Source organism: Pristiophorus japonicus, chromosome 2, assembly GCF_044704955.1.
Source record: "Pristiophorus japonicus isolate sPriJap1 chromosome 2, sPriJap1.hap1, whole genome shotgun sequence".
Lineage (NCBI taxonomy): Eukaryota > Metazoa > Chordata > Chondrichthyes > Pristiophoridae > Pristiophorus > Pristiophorus japonicus.
The window spans coordinates 279363203-279384872 of NC_091978.1; the positions used below are offsets into that span (position 1 = coordinate 279363203).

The 21670-nt window shown below is 46.5% G+C and overlaps 1 protein-coding gene across 1 annotated transcript in view; it reads right to left on the reverse strand.

Annotated features, from left to right (window-relative positions):
* The window catches only part of fhdc1 (FH2 domain containing 1), a 114495-nt gene extending 93986 nt beyond the window's left edge, over positions 1-20509 (reverse strand). The window contains exons 1-2 of the mRNA XM_070862330.1: positions 20084-20509; positions 7588-7649 (exon numbers count right to left, since the gene is read on the reverse strand). Of these exons, the coding sequence (XP_070718431.1) occupies positions 7588-7649; positions 20084-20509 (488 nt within the window). The remainder of the gene's footprint in view (positions 1-7587; positions 7650-20083) is intronic.
* Between the last annotated feature and the right edge of the window lie 1161 nt (positions 20510-21670).

Genomic DNA, 21670 nt, shown 5'->3' on the forward strand with positions numbered 1-21670 from the left:
TGTCCTGCTACTGCTTCTTTAATAATGGACTCCAACATTTTCCCAGCCACAGATGTTAGGCTAACTGGTCTGTAGTTTCCTGCTTTTTGTCTGCCTCCTTTTTTAAGGATTGCAGTTTTCCAATCTGGGACCTCTCCAGAATCCAGGGAATTTTGGTAAATTACTACCAATGCATCCACTATCCCTGCCGCTACTTCTCTTAAGACCCTAGGATGCAAGCAATCAGGTCCAGGGGAGCTGAGTACCACCTCCTTAGTGATTGTGATTGTGTTAAGTTCCTCCCTCCCCCATAGCCCCTTGAGTATCCACTGTTGGGATATTTTTAGTGTCCTCTACCGTAAAAACTGATACAAAATATTTGTTCAGAGTTCCTGCCATCTCCATGTTCCCCATCATTTATTCCCCAGTCTTGTCCTCTAAGGGACCAACATTTACTTTAGCCACTTTTTTCTTTTTTATTTACCTGTAGAAAATCTTGCTATCTGTTTTTATATTTTGGCTAGTTTACTTTCATAGTCTATCTTCCGTTTCTGAATCATTTGTTTAGTCACACTCTGCTAGCTTTTAAAAGCTTCCCAATCTTCTGTCCTCCCACTAGTTTTGGCCACTTTGTATGCCCTTGTTTTTAATTGGATACCGTCCTTTATTTCTTTAGTTAGTCATGGATGGCTATCTTTTCTTTTGCACTCTTTCCTCCTCACTGGAATATATTTTTCTTGAGTTATGAAATATCTCCTTAAATGTACACCACTGTTCATCAACCGTCCTACACTTTAATCTATTTTCCCAGTCCACATTAGCCAACTCTGCCCTCATACCTTTGTCGTCTCCTTTATTTAAGCTTAGTACGCTGGTTTGAGATCAAACTTTCTCACCCTCCATCTGAATTTGAAATTCAACCATGCTATGGTCACTCATTCCAAGGGAATCCTTTACTAGGAGATTGTTTATTAACCTGTCTCATTACACAGGACTAGATCTAAGATAGCCTGGCCCCTGCTTGGTTCCATTACATACTGCTCAAAGAACTTGTCCCTTATGCACTCTATGAACTCTTCCTCAAAGCTACCCTGACCAATTTGATTTGTCCAATCAATATGGAGGTTAAAATCACCCATGATTATTGCTGTTCCCTTTTTATAAGCCCCCACTATTTCTTGGTTTAAATTCCGATCAACAGAGTTGCTACTACGCCCACCAGTGACTTTTTCCCTTATTATTCCTTATCTCCACCCAAACCGTTTCAACATCCTGATCATTTGAGCCAATATCGTTTCTCACTATTGCAGTGATTCCATCCTTTATCAACAGAGCTATCCCACCTCCTTTTCCTTTCTGCCTGTCCTTCTGGATTGTCAAGTACCCCTGAATGTTTAGTTTGAGTCTTGGTCACCTTGTAACCACGTCTCAGTTATGGCTACCAGATCATACCCATTTGTAATTATTTGTGCCAACAGCTCATCTAATTTGTTACGAATGCTGCGTGCATTCGGATAAAGAGCTTTTAAATGTGTTTTCTTAGATTTTCTCCTGCTATGGCCCCAGTTTCTGATACACTCTTATATTTATAGATTCTCTCCCTTCCTGTCACGCTCTGGTTTTCGTTTCTCCCGATGCTACCCTGCTCTGTTGCCTTCATCTTGTTCTTTGAGATTTTAGGTTTCTGCTCATCTGAACCCTTCCCCCCCTCCCACTAATTAGTTTAAAGCTCTCGTTACAGCACTAGTTATTCGGTTTGCCAGGGCCCTAGACCCAGCACGTTCCAAGTGGACTCCGTCCCGACGGAACAGCTCCCTCTTAGCCCAGTACTGGTGCTAGTGCCCCAGAAACCAAACTCCATTTCTCCTACACCAGTCTTTGAGCCACGAGTTTAGCTCTCTGACCTTATTTAACCTAAATTTGTTCGTGGCTCGGGTAGTAATCCAGAGATTATTACCTTTGTGGTTCTGCTTTTTAATTTAGCCCCTAGTTGCTCATAATCCCTTTGCAGAACCTTCTTGTCTGTCCTATCTATGTTGTTGGTACCCACGTGGACCATGACAACTGGATCTACCCCCTCCCACTCCAAGTTCCTCTCCAACACTGAGGAGATGTCCTTAACCCTGGCACCAGGCAGGCAACACAGCCTTCGGGACTCACGCTCACGGCTGCAGAGAACTGTATCTATCCCCCTAATCATACCTACTGCTACAATGTTTCTTTTTGCTCCCCCCGCTTGAATGGCCTCCTGTACCATTGTGCTGTGGTCAGTTTGCTCATCCTCCCTGCAGTCCCTGCTCTCTTCCACACAGGGAGTAAGAGCCTCGAACCTGTTAGACAAGAGCAAGGGCCAAGACTCCTCACTACCTCCTGGATCCCCGTACCTTCCTGACTCGTAGTCACACCTTCCTGTCCTTGACCGCTAGCCAAATCTGAGTTAGTTAACCTAAGGGGTGTGACTATCCCCTGGAACACAGTGTCCAGGTAACTCTCCCCCTCCCTGATGTGTTGCAGTGTCGGCAGCTCATTTGCTCATCAATGCGGAGCCGAAGTTCCTCGAGCTGCAGACATTTACCGCAGACGTGGCCACCGTGGACCTCAATGGGGTCCACCAGCTCCCACATGTTGCAGCACTGACACATCACCCATCCTGCCATTTTAATGTATTTAATTAATTAATTAACACCTTAAGCAACTCCAAAGGCCGATAATAAGGTTCACGGGCTCTTTCAATCTGTTACTCGTCAATATGGGAGAAATGGAGTAAGCGTACCCGAGGTTGGGTTATTGTCCTTTACAACATTACATTACTTTCCTACCATCATCATAGGCAGTCCCTCGGAATCGAGGAAGACTTGTTTCCACTCCCAAAGTGAATTCTCTGGTGGCTGAACAGTCCAATACAAGAGTCAGGTGGGACAGACATTCATCGAGGGAAGGGGTGGGTGGGGCCGGTTTGCCACGCGCTCCTTCCGCTGTCTGCGTCGGACCTCTTCACGCTCTTTGCGTTGAAACTCGAAGAACTCAACGCCCTCCCGGATGCACTTTCTCCACCTTGGGCGGTCTTTGGCCAGGGTCTCCCAGGTGTCAGTGGTGATGTCGCACTTTACCAGGGAGGCTTTGAGGGTGTCCTTGTAACGCTTCCGCTGCCTACCTTTGGCTCATTTACCATGAAGGAGCTCCACATAAAGCATTTGCTTAGGGAGTCTCGTATCTGGCATGCGAGCTATGTGGCCTGCCCAGCGAAGCTGATCGAGTGTGGTCAGTGCTTCAATACTGGGGATGTTGGCCTGGACGAGGACACTGATGTTGGTGCGCCTGTCCTCCCAGGGGATTTGCAGGATCTTGCGGAGACATTGTTGGTGATATATCTCCAGCTGCTTGAGGTGCCTTCTATACATCGTCCATGCCTCAGATCCATACAGGAGGACGGGTATTACTACAGCCCTGTAGACCATGAGCGTGATGGTAGATTTGAGGGCCTGGTCTTCAAACACTCTTTTCCTCAGACAGCCGAAGGCTGCATTAGCGCACTGGAGGCGATGTTGAACCTCCGCATCAATGTCTGCCTTTGTTGACAAGAGGCTCCCGAGATATGGGATATGGTCCACGTTGTCGAGGGACGTGCCGTGAATCTTGAGGGCAGTGCTGTGGAGGACCTTTGTCTTACGGATGTTAAGCGTAAGGCCCATGCTTTCATATGCCTCAGTGAATATATTGACTATATCCTGGAGTTCAGCCTCAGAATGTGCGCAGACGCAGGCATCGCCCGCGTACTGCAGCTCAACGACAGAGGTTGGGGTGATCTTGGACCTGGAGTTGGCGTAGGTTAAACAGCTTCCCACTGGTTCTGTAGTTTAGTTCCACTCCAGCGGGGAGTTTGTTGATTGTGAGGTGGAGAATGGCGGCGAGGAAGATTGAGAAAAGAGGGTTGGAGCGATGACGCAGCCCTGTTTGACCCCGGTCTGGACGTGAATTAGGTCTGTAATGGATCCGTTGGTAAGGATCACGGCCTGTATGTCGTCGTGAAGCAGGCGAAGGATGTTGACAAACATTTGGGGGCATCTGAAACGGAGGAGACCACTCCATAGACCCTCACTGTTGACAGTGTCAAAGGCCTTTGTAAGATCGAAGAAGGCCATATATAACAGCTGGCGCTACTCCCTGCATTTTTCCTGCAGCTGTTGCGCTGCAAAGATCATGTCTGTTGTGCCCCGTAGGGAACGAAATCCGCATTGTGATTCCGGGAGGCGCTCCTCGGCCACAGGGAGAAGACAGTTGAGAAGAACTCTAGCGACACCCTCCCCAGTGGCTGATAGCAGGGAGATTCCCCTGTAGTTGCCGCAGTCGGACTTGTCCCCTTTTTAAAAAATGGTCACAATCACTGTATCTCTGAGATCTCCTGGCATGCTCTCCTCCCTCCAGCTGAGAGAGATGAGGTCATGTATCCGCGCCAACAGTGCCTCTCTGCCGTACTTTAGCGCCTCAGCAAGGATTCCATCCACACCTGTAGCCTTGTTATTCTTGAGCTATTTTATGGCTTTGCCTACCTCGTGTAACGTTGGAGTTTCACCGAGTTGGTGGCGGGTCGCATGCTGCGGGATGGAGTCGAGAACACTCAAGTCAAAGGCAGAGTCTCAATTGAGGAGATCTTCAAAGTGCTTCTTCCATTGGGCCCGGATAGCCTCGGTGTCCTTGATGAGTGTTGCCCCGTTCTTGGCCAGGAGTGGGGTCCGGCCTTGGGAGTTTGGACCGTAGGTGGCCTTGACTGCGATGAAGAATCCTCGCATATCATGGCTGTCGGCCAGTTGTTGTATCTCCTGTGCTTTCTCCATCCACCACCTGTTCTTTCGGTCCCGGGTTTTTTGTTGGACCGCAGCCTTGAGCCGCCTATAATGTTGTTTTGCAGCTCCTGAGTTGGGTTGTTGTTTGAGGCTCAGGAATGCTTTGCGCTTGCGATCTAGTAGCTCTTCGATCTCCTGATCATTTTCATCAAACCAGTCCTGATGTTTTTTGGTTGAGTGACCAAGTGTCTCATCACAGGCACTGGTTATAGAGGCCTGGAGGGCAGACCAAGCACTGTGGGCATTCAACATCTCAGGATCATCGAGGCACGCCAGATTAGCTGTGAGGCACTGGCTGTATAGGGCTCCCTTAGCTGGGTCTCTCAGTGCCCCGGCATTAACATTTTTGCTGTCCCCTCTGCTTTGGGGCTATGTTAATGTTGATGATGGATCGGATTAGACGGTGGTCCGTCCAACAGTCATCAGCTCCTGTCATGGCGTGGGTGATGCGCACATCCTTGCGATCCTTGGCTCGGACGATGACATAGTCGAGCAGGTGCCAGTGTTTGGAGCGAGGGTGTTGCCATGATGCCTTGTATTTATTTGTCCCTCTGACGGAACAGGGTGTTGGTGATGAGGATTTCATGTTCTAGACATTTTGTCAGGAGTAGGGTACCGCTGGAGTTGGCTTTCCCTACCCCCTGCCAATCACGCCTCCCCAGAGGGCTGTGTCTTTGCTGACCCTGGCATTAAAATCACCCAGGAGAATCAATTTGTCACCCGTAGGGACGCGGGACAAGGATGTCTCGAGGTTGGAATAAAAACCCTCTTTAGCCTCATCCGTTGCATCGAGTGTAGGGGCATACGCACTGATGACTGTGGCGCATTGGTTCCGGGATAGGGTGAGATGAAGAATCATGAGGCGTTCGTTAACCCCACAGGGGGAGTCTTTGAGGCGGTCGACCAGCTCATTCTTGATGGCAAAGCCGACTCCATGAAGACGGCGTTCTTTCTCTGGTTTTCCTTTCCAGAAAAAGGTATTACCTCCACCATGTTCCTTCAACTGGCCTTCCCCTGCCCGCCGGGTCTCGCTTAGGGCGGCGATATCAATGTCAAAACGTCTGAGTTCCCAGGCAACTATGGTGGTGCGGCGTTCTGGCCTGTTGCTATTGGAATTGTCCATGAGGGTCCTGACGTTCCAGGTTCCGAACTTCATACTAATGAAGTGGAAGATGCTTGTGCGTGAGTTCTTTTAACGTGGGGTGGCAGCTGCACACCAGGAACCACACGGGCTTAGCTGAACAAGGTCTTGGTCCAGTGGCAAGGGGGTCCAAGACAACTGGAGACCATTTATTGTCCTTTACAATATTATACCACTTTCCTAAATTACAACAGTGACTACACGTCAAAAAGTATTTCATTGGCTGTAAAGCGCTTTGAGATGTCTGGTGGTCATGAAAGGCACAATATAAATGCAAGTCTTCCTTTTTCTTTTATTTAGTTATTATAATTTGATGTTCATTGCTATTCCTTTCCTGCTTTTTTGTTTCCCCACCAATGCAGGTTTTTGTCAATTCTTTAAAAAACATGGGACAATTAAAATTTTGTGCAAACATTGGGCAGGCACCATTAGCGCCAGCTCCCCGTTGTCCTTAACAAGAGGCCTGAGCTATTTTGAGGGCCTAGGCAGCTAATGGCACAGCCGCCAATGGTGGGGCGAAGGAAATCGGGGATGTACAAGAGGCCAGAGTTGGAGGAATGTAGTGTTCTTGGAGGGTTGTAGGGCTGGAGGAAGTTACAGAGATAGGGAGGGGTGGGAGTGGGATTTGAACACATTGATGAGAATTTTAAATTTGAGCCGTTGCTGCACCGGGAGCAAATGTAGATCAGGGGTGATGGGTGAATGGGACTTGGTGCGACTTAGGATATGGGCAGCAGACAACATCAGTGGCCAATAATCACACACAAGCATAATTCAAAGGCTCTTCCAATTTGTTGCTTGTCAATATGGGAAAATGGATGCAGTGAGATCAATGTAGAAGGCAGACCTTCTAGATATAGATGAATACGATGAACTGGGCAATGCCAGTGTAATCCTGAAGGAGACCACAGAACAGAAACTGGTAACTGCAGTTATCTTCAGAGCTACAGGTAGTACAGCCTCTCTCGGGAAAGGTAATTGCAGGTGGTCATTCAGCTCATGACATAAGATGTTATTGAGCACATCGCTGCTGAGATTGAAGTGGTGTAGACATTGCTAGGGTCTATGGACCCTCTGAATAGGATAATCTATCCTGGCTCTGCTGCTGTAACGTATGAGTGACTAAGGGGAACACCTTACTCATATTAGACATTTTTGAACTCTTAAAACTTGGTAAAGGTAGAGCATTAGAGAGTGATTTTTAAACCTAGTTCAATCATCATTAAATATTGCAGTGGAGCATGAGGTTTTAAACCTCAACACTATTCTTCTGATTTTGTCAATTCATCCCCAAAAACTGGCTTTAATGCAATATTCCATTAAAACTTGTGAGAAATGCAAAGCAGATGTGATTACTACTATGAGCTGCCCGACCAGTATTAAAATACCAAGCTGTGCTATAAATACATTCATTTTTCCATGGGGACAATTTTCACAAAGATTAATAACATATAGGACTCTTCCCCCTTCCCCCCCGCCTCACCATCAGCTCCTGAAATTTAAGCAGAATCTTTAGTCTGTTATGCACTAGCAACAAATTAGCAAGTTTCCAAGCTATGCCAGAGTTTATTATACAGTAAAAAAAATACGATATTCAGAGTTTTTCTGAAAAGGGTATCTTACCTTTTGAATTGTTTCAGAAATATTCCAATGTTCATGCTTCTTTTTGCATCCAAAATATTGATCTATAAATAGAAATAATACAAATGATAGAGTAACATAATTCAGAAAAAAAACATTAAAAAGCTGCTTCTAACACTTTTGCATACCAGAGCTGTATTTCATAAAAGCTATAGAGACAATTGGGCCGAAATCGTCCCTCTCAAAAAGGCCTGTTTGCACCTCCCGGTGGCGTTGCTGGGGCACTAGAGGGCTTTGGTCTGAGGGCAGGTGGTGGAAGCGACCCGCTCGGAATTGCCCCGGGATGGCGGTGGCGAAAACGGGTTTACGCCATCTTTGCAATTTTTGCCTCGGCGTATACGGCGATGATGTCATCGCCGTGCACGCCAACACCTTGTGCAGACCCCTTTGCATCCCGCGGGGCAAATTGGTCCACGGGAGCGAGCTAGCATAGGGCGATGCCACCGACAGCTTTGTGGATCACGAAGCTGTGATGGCTGGGGCACCCTGTCCACCCTTAAAGGAGAGGACCTTGTGCTGCGGCCGCCATCTTTTTTTTTGTCGGCTGACTTTGCAGTCGGCACTACAGTGGCAGATGCTGGTTCGGCCGGGTCGTCAACAGGCCCGGTTGAAACCCTCCCTGGTGGCCCAGTGGATGTCACTAAAGTGGCTGCAGAGCTCGCAGCAGCCCTCCCCTTTAAAATAAGTAGAGGGACATTGTGAGCACCACGTTACCGCCCCCAACAATTTTTTTTTTTTTTTTAAAAGAGGCCAATTCCCGGAGATTTATCCGCCTGTCTCGCCAGGCGCTACATTTCCGGATTATTCGAACTGCGCGCCCCAATACTGCAATGTTTAGATGATGGCCTGGGTTCAATGGTATAATCAAAAATATCTTGGGGCCCCAGCATTTGACTCAGATTTTGTGTCCTGGTTATAATTTACGAATTAGTGGCATCAACTAAAGCCGATGTAATGATTATACTCTGTAAAATTATGCCTAAAATGTCTGACTTGGTTTTGATGATACATAACAACAAGTACAGTAGTGTGTACAGCTGAAAGGAAATCTTACATTTTTCTTCAGATTTATTGGTTTCTTTCACCCCTTTCAATATTTTTGGGAATTAACTATTTTTAGTTTATTGTACCAGTTTGCTCTATTTTTCTTATGGAATATTTGAATCTATACTTTCTTAGCAATGGTAAAATCAGGTGTGGATAAAGACAAATCGTGACTGACTTTCAAATGTTAGCCGAGTCATCTCTGCTGCAATACAGGTGTGAGCAGTGCTGTTTTTTGGGCATTTCTCAGCCTGTGTGTTGTTTGCTTCACTTCAGTATCTTACTCATTGCACAATGTAACTTCACTTCAAACAAAATACTTTGCTGCATAAACTATAAATAGCTATGAAGCATATAATTACACTACATGCTTTTGATGGGAAATTTGTCCGAAAATACTTGCCTTTGGTTTGCCAATCTATTTGGTGTGTGCCCTGTATGGTTATTTCTGAATTGTTGAGATGACAAAGATTATAATTTAGATTAATAAGGCTTGTTTGAAAATAATTATTTTTTTCTTCAGGAGGCATATATTTTTTTATTCGTTCATGGGATGTGGGTGTCACTGGCAAGGCTGGTGTTTATTGCCCATCCCTAATTGCCCTTGAGAAGGTGGTGGTGAACCGCCTTCTTGAACCGCTGCTGTCCGTGTGGTGAAGGTACTCCCATAGATATATTTCCAAGTCAGGATAGTGTGTAACTTGGAGGGGAACTTGCAGGTGGTGGTGTTCCCATGCGCCTGCTGCCCTTGTCCTTCTAGTTGGTACAGGCCGTGGGTTTGGGAGGTGCTGTCGACTGTATGTCGACTTCTAAGTGCCTTCATTGTTTGTGATGATCTCATTGCAACAAGAGCTGCTTTCCAGCTCTTTCTCAATGCAATTTTGACATGTGAGATAGGCTGTATTTTTGGATTAGCAGGTATCATATCATGATTCCTTTGCAATTCTAATTGGTCTGTTGTATATCGTGGTAAAATAACTTTGGTAAATACCACATTTCAGATGAGCTGTGTTTTGGTAAAAGCAGATACTGGTAAAAACATAGATTTTATTCTTAGCACCCAAGAAGCACTGAAGTACTTGAGCAAGCCACCACTTAAACACTGCTCTAAATTAAACGGATTCATTATTTCAGCTATTAATAGTATGATATTAATAATACAATTCCTATCATAGTCCTCAGTTCCCGTTTTTAATACTAAGGTAACCCAGTTTACTTTAAATTGATTAGCACCTCTGCTAAAAATGACAAGAAGTGCCCTGAACAGATTAAGCACTTGCCATTATTATCAGCAATAGTGATTTCTAAACTATTATATTTTTGCTGGATTGGGAAACAATGTATTATTTTGTGCAAAAATCAAAATAAAATCACTGAGGTATCAGATATTTACAAATAATATTTTCTGATCAGAATTTACTTCAAACTACATTCTGTAGGATTGACTTGTGTAAAAGAGCACAAACTACATCACAACTTTAGGTGGCCAAGCAAGGGAAAACATTAGATCCCTTATCCAAAGACGCGGAACAGGCTCGAGGGGCTAAATGGCTTACTCCTGTTCCTATATTCCTATGTCAGAAGCGCAATTCAATAGAATGCATTAAGATACCAGACCTGAAATTGTGTGGAGTTTCTCAACCGCTCCCATAGTAACTCCAGCACAAGACCTGTTGAATCCCCAGAAAAACAACGAAGTGCTGTTTACGCTGGTTCTCTGGGGATTCTGCAGATTTCCTGCTGGTGTTATGGCAGAAGACTGGTAGAATTGAGTTATCACAATGCATTATGGGTAACAAACTGTTAAGATGGCCGCTGTGAACACCCATTCTTCTTTTCTATTTCTCCTCATTTTTGATCAGACCCACATTTATTCTCCCAGCTCTACTTTTTGCCCAGTTAATCCCTTTCCCTGGCACTGTTATTCCTTGTGCAAACTTTATTCTGTGCCCTTGCTGTCTCTTTTCTGACTCAAACTTGTTTACTCCTGTTCCTCCAACCCTGCAGCTATAGCAAGTTACAGAAGACAAGTAACCAGATACTGGGACAAGACTGCAAATTTTGGAATAGAGTTGCGTGTGTTTAAAGCTAGCCAACGCATCAGATCATTACTGAGAAATGCAGCTAATGCAAGACTGAGAATGTTTAAAAAAGTGCATTGGTCATCCCATTCAATCGTTTATACAGTACTGCTTGCAACCTGAGCCTCATTCCAGAGCTCACATTTCATACATAGTTGAAACAAATAGTGGGGGAGAAACTCCCCAGCTTCCCGATTGGAGGCGGGGTCTGGCTCAGGGCGGGACTTCCTGCCCCACCTGCAAAATTGCAGTTACCGTCCCTCACAGGAAGTGGAGCACAATCTCGCTCCGTTCCACTTCTTGATGGGCAGGTTCTGGGGCGCTAATGGGGTGCAATCGGCAGTGCTCGCAGATGCTTCGGGTAGCGCTGACGTAGTTCAACGGCCCTCCCCTTCGCTTAAATGGGAGGGTCACTGCGCACTCTGCTGAGCCGCTGATGGCCTTCACTGGGCCACCAGGGCGGCGTGGCGCCGAGGCAACAGCCCGACACCCAAAACGGAGTGCCAGGCCGCACAATGGCGGCCTGGCCCACGGCAGAGAAATAATGAAGGAGCCGACCGGTGAGTCGGCCAAACAGGTAAGATGGCAGCACGGGGCGCTCCTGACTTTCCCTTTAACTTCCGCCCCACGAGCGGATGTCGACCCGGTTTGTGACCCGCGAGGCTGGTGCTGACACCGCTCGTGGCAGCCTCGCGGGGTGCAGGGCAATATCAGCCGTGGGGCAAAAAGGGGTCAGCAGTGCTAAGGGTTCGCCGGTTGCCCAGCAGCCTGGGGCGCTACCGTGATAGCTCCTCCGCTAACCCGCGCGCAATTTCGCGGGTAGCAACCCCTCCCCGGGCGAAAACTATTTTATGTAGAAGAACTGCTGACGGAATACCTTGGGAGAGTGAGGCCTTCTGTTGCCACCCCTGTGGCGCCTTCTTCCTCTGGCAACATCTTGATGTGCTTCTCCTTGTGCTGCTGCATGTGCATCTCTGTGTCTGTCCCTTTCCCTCTCCCTGTGGCGTGCTCCATGGACCTCTCCCTGGGCTGCTCCCTGTCTTAATTGTAGCCTTTCTCTCTCCTTCTCTTGATGTCTTTCTGCAATTGGTGGCGTCGTTGTCTTTGGTGAAGCATCCTCTGACGGTGAAGTCAATGCAGGCGGTCGACTGCCAGCAAGACCTCATGAAGTGACAGAAATGATACAACGTCCAAAGTGCCGTGAGTGATACAGGGGAAAAGGTAGGAGGCAGAACAATGGCTGTGCAAAATAATTGCTGAGATCAGTCCAGCAGCCTCACTAAATGTTGCAAACCATAAATAAGTAATGACCGACAAAAATAAACTTTGCAAGAAGGCGCCTTTAAATAGCGCTGGCGCATCCAGTTTCCGACAGCTCAAGCCGTTGTTGTCATCATCAGGTGCGAGGGTTAATTTCACTTCCGGGGTGGTAATGCCCCGCAAAACCAATGTCCAATTCCCGCCAAGTGATTTTCTCGCCATGTCCAGGCAAAATCTATTTTGCGCCCCGCTAATGGCCGTCGCTAAAAGGAGCAATTTCGCACCCCTTTTGTCCATTGGGAACCAGTGGATGTAGCCTATTTGGATTTCCAAAAGGCATTTGATAAAGAGCCACATAAAAGGTTGTTATGCAAGATAAGGGCTCATGGGATTGGGGGTAATATATTAGCATGGATAGAGGATTGGTTAACGGACAGAAAACAGAGAGTAGAGATAAACTGGTCATTTTCAGTTTGGCAGGCTGTAACTAGTGGGGTTACCGCAAGGATAAGTGCTTGAGTCTCAGCTATTTACAATTTATATCAATGACTTAGTTGAAAGGACCGTGTGTAATGTATCCAAGTTTGCTGATGATTCAAAGCTAGGTGGGAAAATAAGCTGTGAGCAGGACACAAAAAGGCTGCAAAGGGATATAGACAGGGTAAGTGAGTGAGCAATTAGGTGGCAGATGGAATTATGGGCCCCAAGTTTCCCCAGGAGTTGCTCTGTTTTTTTTGGACGAACTTAAAAATCGCAATTCTCCCCATTTAAGTTGCTCCAGTGTAAGTGAGTTATTTAGGTTTTTTTAGTTCCGTTTTTTTTTTCCAAAAGGGGGCGCTACCAACCACTTACACTTGTTTTGGCCATTTAAGCAAGTTTAGCCAGCTAAAACTTACTCCGAACTAAGTTAGGCCAGAGTAAGTGACCACTTTTGTACATTCTGAAAAACCCTGCGATATATTAAAAGATCAGCACAGGTCGCCTCCAAATGACAGTGTTATGTTAGGAATGCTAGTTTTTTTAAAATCCCAAGCAACGAGACTGGACAGGGTGTAGGTGCTATCAGCCTGATTAAACGGAGTATATTTTTACTAAAGATAGCTAGATATTAAAGTACTGGAAAATCTTTGAAGATTCTTTTCTCCCGCGCCCCCGCCCCATCAAAACTCTTCCCCGCCCCCCCAATCAAAACGCTTCTCCACCCCCGCCAATCAAAACTCTTCCCCCCCGCATCAAAACGCTTCCCCACCCCCCATCGAAACTCTTCCCCCCGCCCCCCCAATCAAAACTCTTCCCCCCCCACATCAAAACTCTTCCCCCCACCACATATAAACTCTTCCCCCCCCACATCAAAACTCTTCCCCCCCCACATCAAAAATCTTCCCCCCACACATCAAAACTCTTCCCCCCCACATCAAAACTCTTCCCCCCACCACATCAAAACTCTTCCCCCCACCACATCAAAACTCTTCCCCCCACCACATCAAAACTCTTCCCCCCCACATCAAAACTCTTCCCCCCACCACATCAAAACTCTTCCCCCCCACATCAAAACTCTTCCCCCACCACATCAAAACTCTTCCCCCCCACATCAAAACTCTTCCCCCCACCACATCAAAACTCTTCCCCCCCACATCAAAACTCTTCCCTTCCCCATCAAAACTCTTCTCCCCACCACATCAAAACTCTTCTCCCCCCACACCCCCCACATCAAAACTCTTCCCCCCCCACATCAAAACTCTTCCCCCCCCACACATCAAAACTCTTCCCCCCCACACATCAAAACTCTTCCCCCCACACATCAAAACTCTTCCCCCCCACATCAAAACTCTTCCCCCCCACATCAAAACTCTTCCCCCCCCCACCTCAAAACTCTTCCCCCCCACCACATCAAACTCTTCCCCCCCCCACATCAAAACTCTTCCCCCCCCCACATCAAAACTCTTCCCCCCCCCACATCAAAACTCTTTCCCCCCCCCACATCAAAACTCTTCCCCCCACCACATCAAAACTCTTCCCCCCCACCACATCAAAACTCTTCCCCCCACCACATCAAAACTCTCCCCCCTACATCAAAACTCTTCCCCCCACCACATCAAAACTCTTCCCCCCCCACATCAAAACTCTTCCCCCCCACCACATCAAACTCTTCCCCCCACCACATCAAAACTCTTCCCCCCCCACCACATCAAAACTCTTCCCCCCACCACATCAAAACTCTCCCCCCAACATCAAAACTCTTCCCCCCCCACCACATCAAAACTCTTCCCCCCACCACATCAAAACTCTTCCCCCCCCACATCAAACACCTTCCCCCCCCCACATCAAAACTCTCGCCCCCCAACATCAAAACTTTTCCCCACCACACATCAAAACTCTTCCCCCCACCACATCAAAACTCTTCCCCCCCCTACATCAAAACTCTTCCCCCCCCTACATCAAACTTTTCCCCCACACATCAAACTCTCCCCCCCCCACCACATCAAAACTCTTCCCCCCCCACATCAAAACTCTTCCCCCCTACATCAAAACTCTTCCCCCCCCACATCAAAACTTTTCCCCCACACATCAAAACTCTTCCCCCCCCCACATCAAAACTCTTCCCCCCCCCACACATCAAAACTCTTCCCCCCCACATCAAAACTCTTCCCCCCCCACATCAAAACTCTTCCCCCCACCACATCAAAACTCTTCCCCCCACCACATCAAAACTCTTCCCCCCACCACATCAAAACTCTTCCCCCCCACATCAAAACTCTTCCCCCCACCACATCAAAACTCTTCCCCCCACCACATCAAAACTCTTCCCCCCCACATCAAAACTCTTCCCTTCCCACATCAAAACTCTTCTCCCCACCACATCAAAACTCTTCTCCCCCCCCACACATCAAAACTCTTCCCCCCCACATCAAAACTCTTCCCCCCCCACACATCAAAACTCTTCCCCCCCCACACATCAAACTCTTCCCCCCCACATCAAAACTCTTCCCCCCACACATCAAAACTCTTCCCCCCCACATCAAAACTCTTCCCCCCCACATCAAAACTCTTCCCCCCCCCACCTCAAAACTCTTCCCCCCACCACATCAAAACTCTTCCCCCCCCCCACATCAAAACTCTTCCCCCCCCCACATCAAAACTCTTCCCCCCCCCACATCAAAACTCTTCCCCCCCCCACATCAAAACTCTTCCCCCCCACCACATCAAAACTCTTCCCCCCCACCACATCAAAACTCTTCCCCCCACCACATCAAAACTCTCCCCCCCACATCAAAACTCTTCCCCCCACCACATCAAAACTCTTCCCCCCCCACATCAAAACTCTTCCCCCCCCACCACATCAAAACTCTTCCCCCCACCACATCAAAACTCTTCCCCCCCCACCACATCAAAACTCTTCCCCCCACCACATCAAAACTCTCCCCCCCACATCAAAACTCTTCCCCCCCCACCACATCAAAACTCTTCCCCCCACCACATCAAAACTCTTCCCCCCCCACATCAAAACTCTTCCCCCCCCCACATCAAAACTCTTCGCCCCCCCAACATCAAAACTTTTCCCCCCACACATCAAAACTCTTCCCCCCCCCACATCAAAACTCTTCCCCCCCCCCACCACATCAAAACTCTTCCCCCCACCACATCAAAACTCTTCCCCCCCCTACATCAAAACTCTTCCCCCCCCTACATCAAAACTTTTCCCCCCACACATCAAAACTCTTCCCCCCCCCACCACATCAAAACTCTTCCCCCCACCACATCAAAACTCTTCCCCCCCTACATCAAAACTCTTCCCCCCCCACATCAAAACTTTTCCCCCCACACATCAAAACTCTTCCCCCCCCCACATCAAAACTCTTCCCCCCCCCACACATCAAAACTCTTCCCCCCCCACATCAAAACTCTCCCCCCCACCACATCAAAACTCTTCCCCCCCACATCAAAACTCTTCCCCCCCACATCAAAACTCTTCCCCCCACCACATCAAAACTCTTCCCCCCCACATCAAAACTCTTCCCCACCACATCAAAACTCTTCCCCCCACCACATCAAAACTCTTCCCCCCACCACATCAAAACTCTTCCCCCCACCACATCAAAACTCTCCCCCCCCCCACATCAAAACTCTTCCCCCCACATCAAAACTCTTCCCCCCACCACATCAAAACTCTTCCCCCCCCACATCAAAACTCTTCCCCCCACCACATCAAAACTCTTCCCCCCACCACATCAAAACTCTTCCCCCCACCACATCAAAACTCTTCCCCCCCCACATCAAAACTCTTCTCCCCACCACATCAAAACTCTTCCCCCCCCACACATCAAAACTCTTCCCCCCTACATCAAAACTCTTCCCCCCCCCCACATCAAAACTCTTCCCCCCCCACCACATCAAAACTCTTCCCCCCCCACCACATCAAAACTCTTCCCCCCACCACATCAAAACTCTTCCCCCCACCACATCAAAACTCTTCCCCCCCCACATCAAAACTCTTCTCCCCACCACATCAAAACTCTTCCCCCCCCACACATCAAAACTCTTCCCCCCTACATCAAAACTCTTCCCCCCCCCCACATCAAAACTCTTCCCCCCCCACCACATCAAAACTCTTCCCCCCCCACCACATCAAAACTCTTCCCCCCACCACATCAAAACTCTTCCCCCCCACATCAAAACTCTTCCCCCCCACATCAAAACTCTTCCCCTCCCAGCCCCCCCCACTCCCGATCAAAACTATTCCACCCACCAACCTGTCTCTTGTAGCCCTCAGCGCGGGGAAGGAAGCAGCCGGCCTGTGTGGCAGGCCACTCAGCCCGGGATAGGGACGGCGAACATCAGATCGTCCCTTCGGCCAGGGATAAGGTCGCCCAGAGCCAGGACGCGCTGGGAGGGCCAGGAGCTCAGGACTGTAGCTTCGCAAACCACGCGTTCCGATGCACTACGCCACAGGCCACAGGCCTGGAACCAACGGGGAGAATACGGAGGTAAGAAATCGGTGCCGTTTCTGTACTACAAAGTCGGTGCACCTCATGGAGGTGCGCCATTCTAGCAGAGGGGGCAAACCTGGGCCCATAATGTGGGGAAATGTGAGCTTATTCACTTGGTAAGAAGAATAGAAAAACAAAATATTATCTTAATGATGAGAAACTACTAAATGTTGATATAAAACAGAAAATGCTGGAAACACTCAACAGGTCAGGCAGCATTTGTGGAGAGAAAAACAGAGTTAGTGTTTCAGGTCGATGACCTTTTGTCAGAACTGGAAAAAGTTAGAGATGTACTCTAACCTTTTCCAGTTCTGACAAAAGGTCATCGACCTGAAACGTTAACTGTTTCTCTCTCCACAGTTGCTGTCTGACCTGCAGAGTATTTCCATCATTTTCTGTAATTATTTCAGATTTCCAGCATCCACAGTATTTTGCTTTTGTATTAAATGTTGATTTTCAGAGAGATTTAGGTGTACTCGTACAGGAAAGACCGGAAGTTAGCATGCGGGTATAACAAGCAATTAGGAAGGCAAATAACACATTGGCCTTTATTACAAGGGGGTTGGAGTACAAAAATAAGAAAGTCTTGCTACAATTGTACAGGACTTTGGTGAGACCATACCTGGAGTACTGAGCACAGTTTTGGTCTCCTAATCTGAGGAAGGATATCTTCACTGCCTTAGAGGCAGCGCAACAAAGATTCACTAGATTGATTCCTGAGAAAGGAGGGTTGTCCTATGAGGAGAGATTGAGGAGATTGGGCCTGTACTCTCTGGAGTTTAGAAGAATGAGAGGTGATCTCATTGAAATATAAGATTCTGAGGAGAATTCACAGGGTAAATGTTGAGAGGTTGTTTCCCCTGGCTGGGGAGTCTAAACTAGAGGGCATAGTCTCAGGATAAGGGGTTGGCCATTTAAGACTGAGAAGAGGAGGAATTTCTTCACTGAGAGGGTATGAATCTTTGGAATTCTCAACCCCAAAGGGCTGTGGATGCTGAATGGTTGAGTATATTCAAGGCTGAGATAGATAGGGGGTTAGCCAATATTGGAGGACTGCAACAAATTACAAGAAGACATTAATAAACTTGCAGAATAGGCACATGATTGGCTAATGAAGTTCAACACAGATAAATGTAAGGTATTATATTTTGGTAAGGAAAATAGGGAGGTCACATATTACTTGGAAAATAAGAATCTAAATGGGGTAGAGGAGTAAAGGGATCTCGGAGTACTAATACACAAATCACTAAAAGTATCGACACAGGTTAACAAGGTCATTTAAAAAAAGCAAACCAAGCACTAGTGTTTATTTCTAGAGGGATAGAATTGCAAAGCAGTGAAGTTATGCTAAACTTGTATCGAACCTTGGTTAGACCATATTGTGTGCAATTCTGGTCACAATATTATAAAAAGGATATAAAGGCACTTGGGAGGGTGTAGAGAAGATTTACAAGGATGATACTAGAAATACCAACAAAGTATGAACAGGCCGGATCTCTTTTCACTTGAAAAAAGAAGGCTGAGGGGTGACCTAATAGAGGTCTTTAAAATCATGACAGGTTTTGATAGAGTAGATACAGAGAGTGTTTCCACTTGTGGGGAAAAGCATAACTAGAGGCCATCAATATAAGATAGGCACCAAGAAATCAATTAGGGAATTCAGAAGAACTTCTTTACCCAGAGAGTGGTGAGAATGTGGAACTTGCTACCACAGGGAGTGATTAAAGCGAATAGTATAGCATTTAAGGGGCGGTTAGTTAAACATATGAGGGGGAAGGGAATAGAGGGTTATGCTGATAGGGTGAGATGAGGAAAGATGGCTCAAGTGGAGCATAAACACATGCATGGACTGATTGGACTGAATGGCCTGTTTCGGTGCTATATATCCTATGTAATCCTATGTAATTGATTTTTGGATTCCTCTAGGGGAATCAAGAAATATGGAGATCGGGTGGGAAAGTGGAGTTTATCAGGAGCAGTATCAGGGAAAAATTAAATGCAAAACAGCAGCACACGGAGGCTGGGGACCTCCATTTGAGCACCACTTTCCTGGGACTACTACTTAAATATAAACATGCCGATAGGTAAAATATAATATCTGGTGATGGGTATCATCAAGTGTTAACTGAATCAGCCCAGTTCATTTAGATACACTTCTGAATGATTGGTTTAAGAACAACATTAGCAGGGGTTTGAGAGCAGCCCATCTGTTCACCTAGAGAAGATGTGGTACGAACTAAAAGGGAATAAATATATTTAAAATGAATAACCAAAAATGTTGGCAATTACACAGCAGGTCTGTCAGCATTTGAAAACAGAAACAAAGACATGTTAACATTTTGATGAATGGTCTTCCAAAATGTTAATCTGTCTTTTCAGAGGCTGATGGTTCTGCTGAATATTTCCAATATTTGCTGTTTTAATTTCACATTTTTATCATAATACTAGCAATTGCAGAAAAAAAGCTCCACGTTTCAAATTGAGAGAGTTAATATAGTTTTAAGTATTTGAACATTGATCATTTTTAAACCCCTGCAGTTTGCCATTTACCACTTGATTTTTGGCAAATTCTTCACACAAGTATAATTTTCTTAAATATATACAAGAATACTAAAGAAAAGAAAGAACTTGCATTTATCTAGCACTTTTTACAACCTCAGAATGTCCCAAAGCACTTTACAGCCAGTGAGGTACATTGATGTATAGTCACTGTTGGAACGTAGGGAGCCAGTTTGCGCAGAGCAGCAATGTGACAATGACCAGATAATCTGTTTTAGTGATATTAGTTGAAGGATAAATATTGACCAGGCTTCCCTGCACTTCTTCAAAATAGTGCCTGTTACCTTCACCTGGGGCCTGGGTTTAATGTCTCATCCAAAAGATGGCACCTCTGACAGTGCAGCACTCCCTCAGTACTGCACTGAAGTGTCAGCCTAGATTATGCACTCAAGCCTCTGGAGTGGGACTTGAAACCACAACCTTATGACTTAGAGGCAAGAACGATACCACTGAGCCAAGGCTGACATCTAATATATTTTGGAAATAACCTGTATCTTGCGATAAAATAGAAAATACGTACATATAAAAGTCAAATTCTGATTTTACCTCTTTGCTGTTGCTTTTAAATGGGGATCTTGAATTCTTGTTTGTTGAACCAAATTTAGATTTGACTTCATCTTGCTGCCCAAACAGTTCCTCAATAGTACTGGTGTCGATCCTGTAAGAGTGTTCTCTTGCACTAATTGTCCAAATATTCGTTTTTCCACGAATATGCTCCTCAGGAATGGTTTTCCAGAAGAAACTGCGAATCCGTTTTTGATGATGAGCATGGGAACCTGGTGGAGGAGGGGGTGGCGGAGGAGGCGGGGGCCCTGGTGGTGGTGGAGGTGGCGGCGGCCCTGGAGGAAGTCCTGGAAGTGGAGGAGGAGGAGGAGGAGGAGGAGGTGGTGGTCCAGGTACTAAATCAGTGACTGATGGAGAACTTGCATTCTCTTTGTCATTTACAAATGACAGGCAACTCATCACTTGCATTGTAATCCCAAGAAAAAAAAAGTAACTTGGCTTTTTTCTTCCCTTGTAAGGTCTTTAATGGCTGGGCTAAATCATTGTTCCAACATCTGTTGATAAACTCTTCAGTCATAGGATTTTCTGGACACGATCCATTGAAGAGTAAAACGTCCCAGAAGACTCATATTTTATCATGGCTGGTCTACCAAAACACCAGAACCTGTTTATAGATCAAAAATAAAACAAGAGATCTATTCATATTAAATTAATGGAATAATCAATCAGACACATGTATCTCATGCAAAGACTCGCTCATTACCCCCTTGTAATACCCACTAAAGGGACATGTTTTTGAGGATAAATATTGGCTAGGACTCCCCCATGCACTACATTTACCAACATTTATTGCTTGACGTCGTGTTGAAATTTCAATATGCAATATACTTAATTAATTCAAAAGCAAAATACTGCGGATGCTGGAATTTGAAATAAAACCAGAAAATGCTAGAAATCTCAGGTCAGGCAGCATCTGTGGAGAGAAACAGAGTGGCGTCTCCTGTTCTCGTCCCGAGCTAGAAATTTAATTCACTTTGCATCCAATTTCTACCCTTCCCTCACTTTCACATGGTCCATCTCCAACTCTTCCCTTCCTCGACTTCTCTGTCTCCATTTCTGGGGATAGACTATTGACAAACATTCACTATAAGCCCACAGACTCCCACAGCTCTCTGGACTACACTTCCTCCCACCCTGCATCCTGTAAGGACTCCATTCCATTCTCCCAGTTTCTCCGCCTCCGTCACATCTGTTCTGACGACGCCACCTTCCACACTCTGATGTGTCTTCCTTTCTCCTCAACCGAGGATTCCCCTCTGCCGTGGTTAAGATGGCCCTCGACCGTGTCTGTTCTATTTGTGTATTCGGTTGTGTAGAGGACACAGAGAGGCTGCAAAGAGATTTAGATAGGTTAAGCGAATGGGCTAAGGTTTGGCAGATGGAATACAATGTCGGAAAGTGTGAGGTCATCCACCTTGGGGAAAAAAAACAGTAAAAGGGAATATTATTTGAATGGGGAGAAATTACAACATGGCTGTGGTGCAGAGGGACCTGGGGGTCCTTGTGCATGAAACTCAAAAAGTTAGTTTGCAGGTGCAGCAGGTAATCAGGAAGGCGAATGGAATGTTG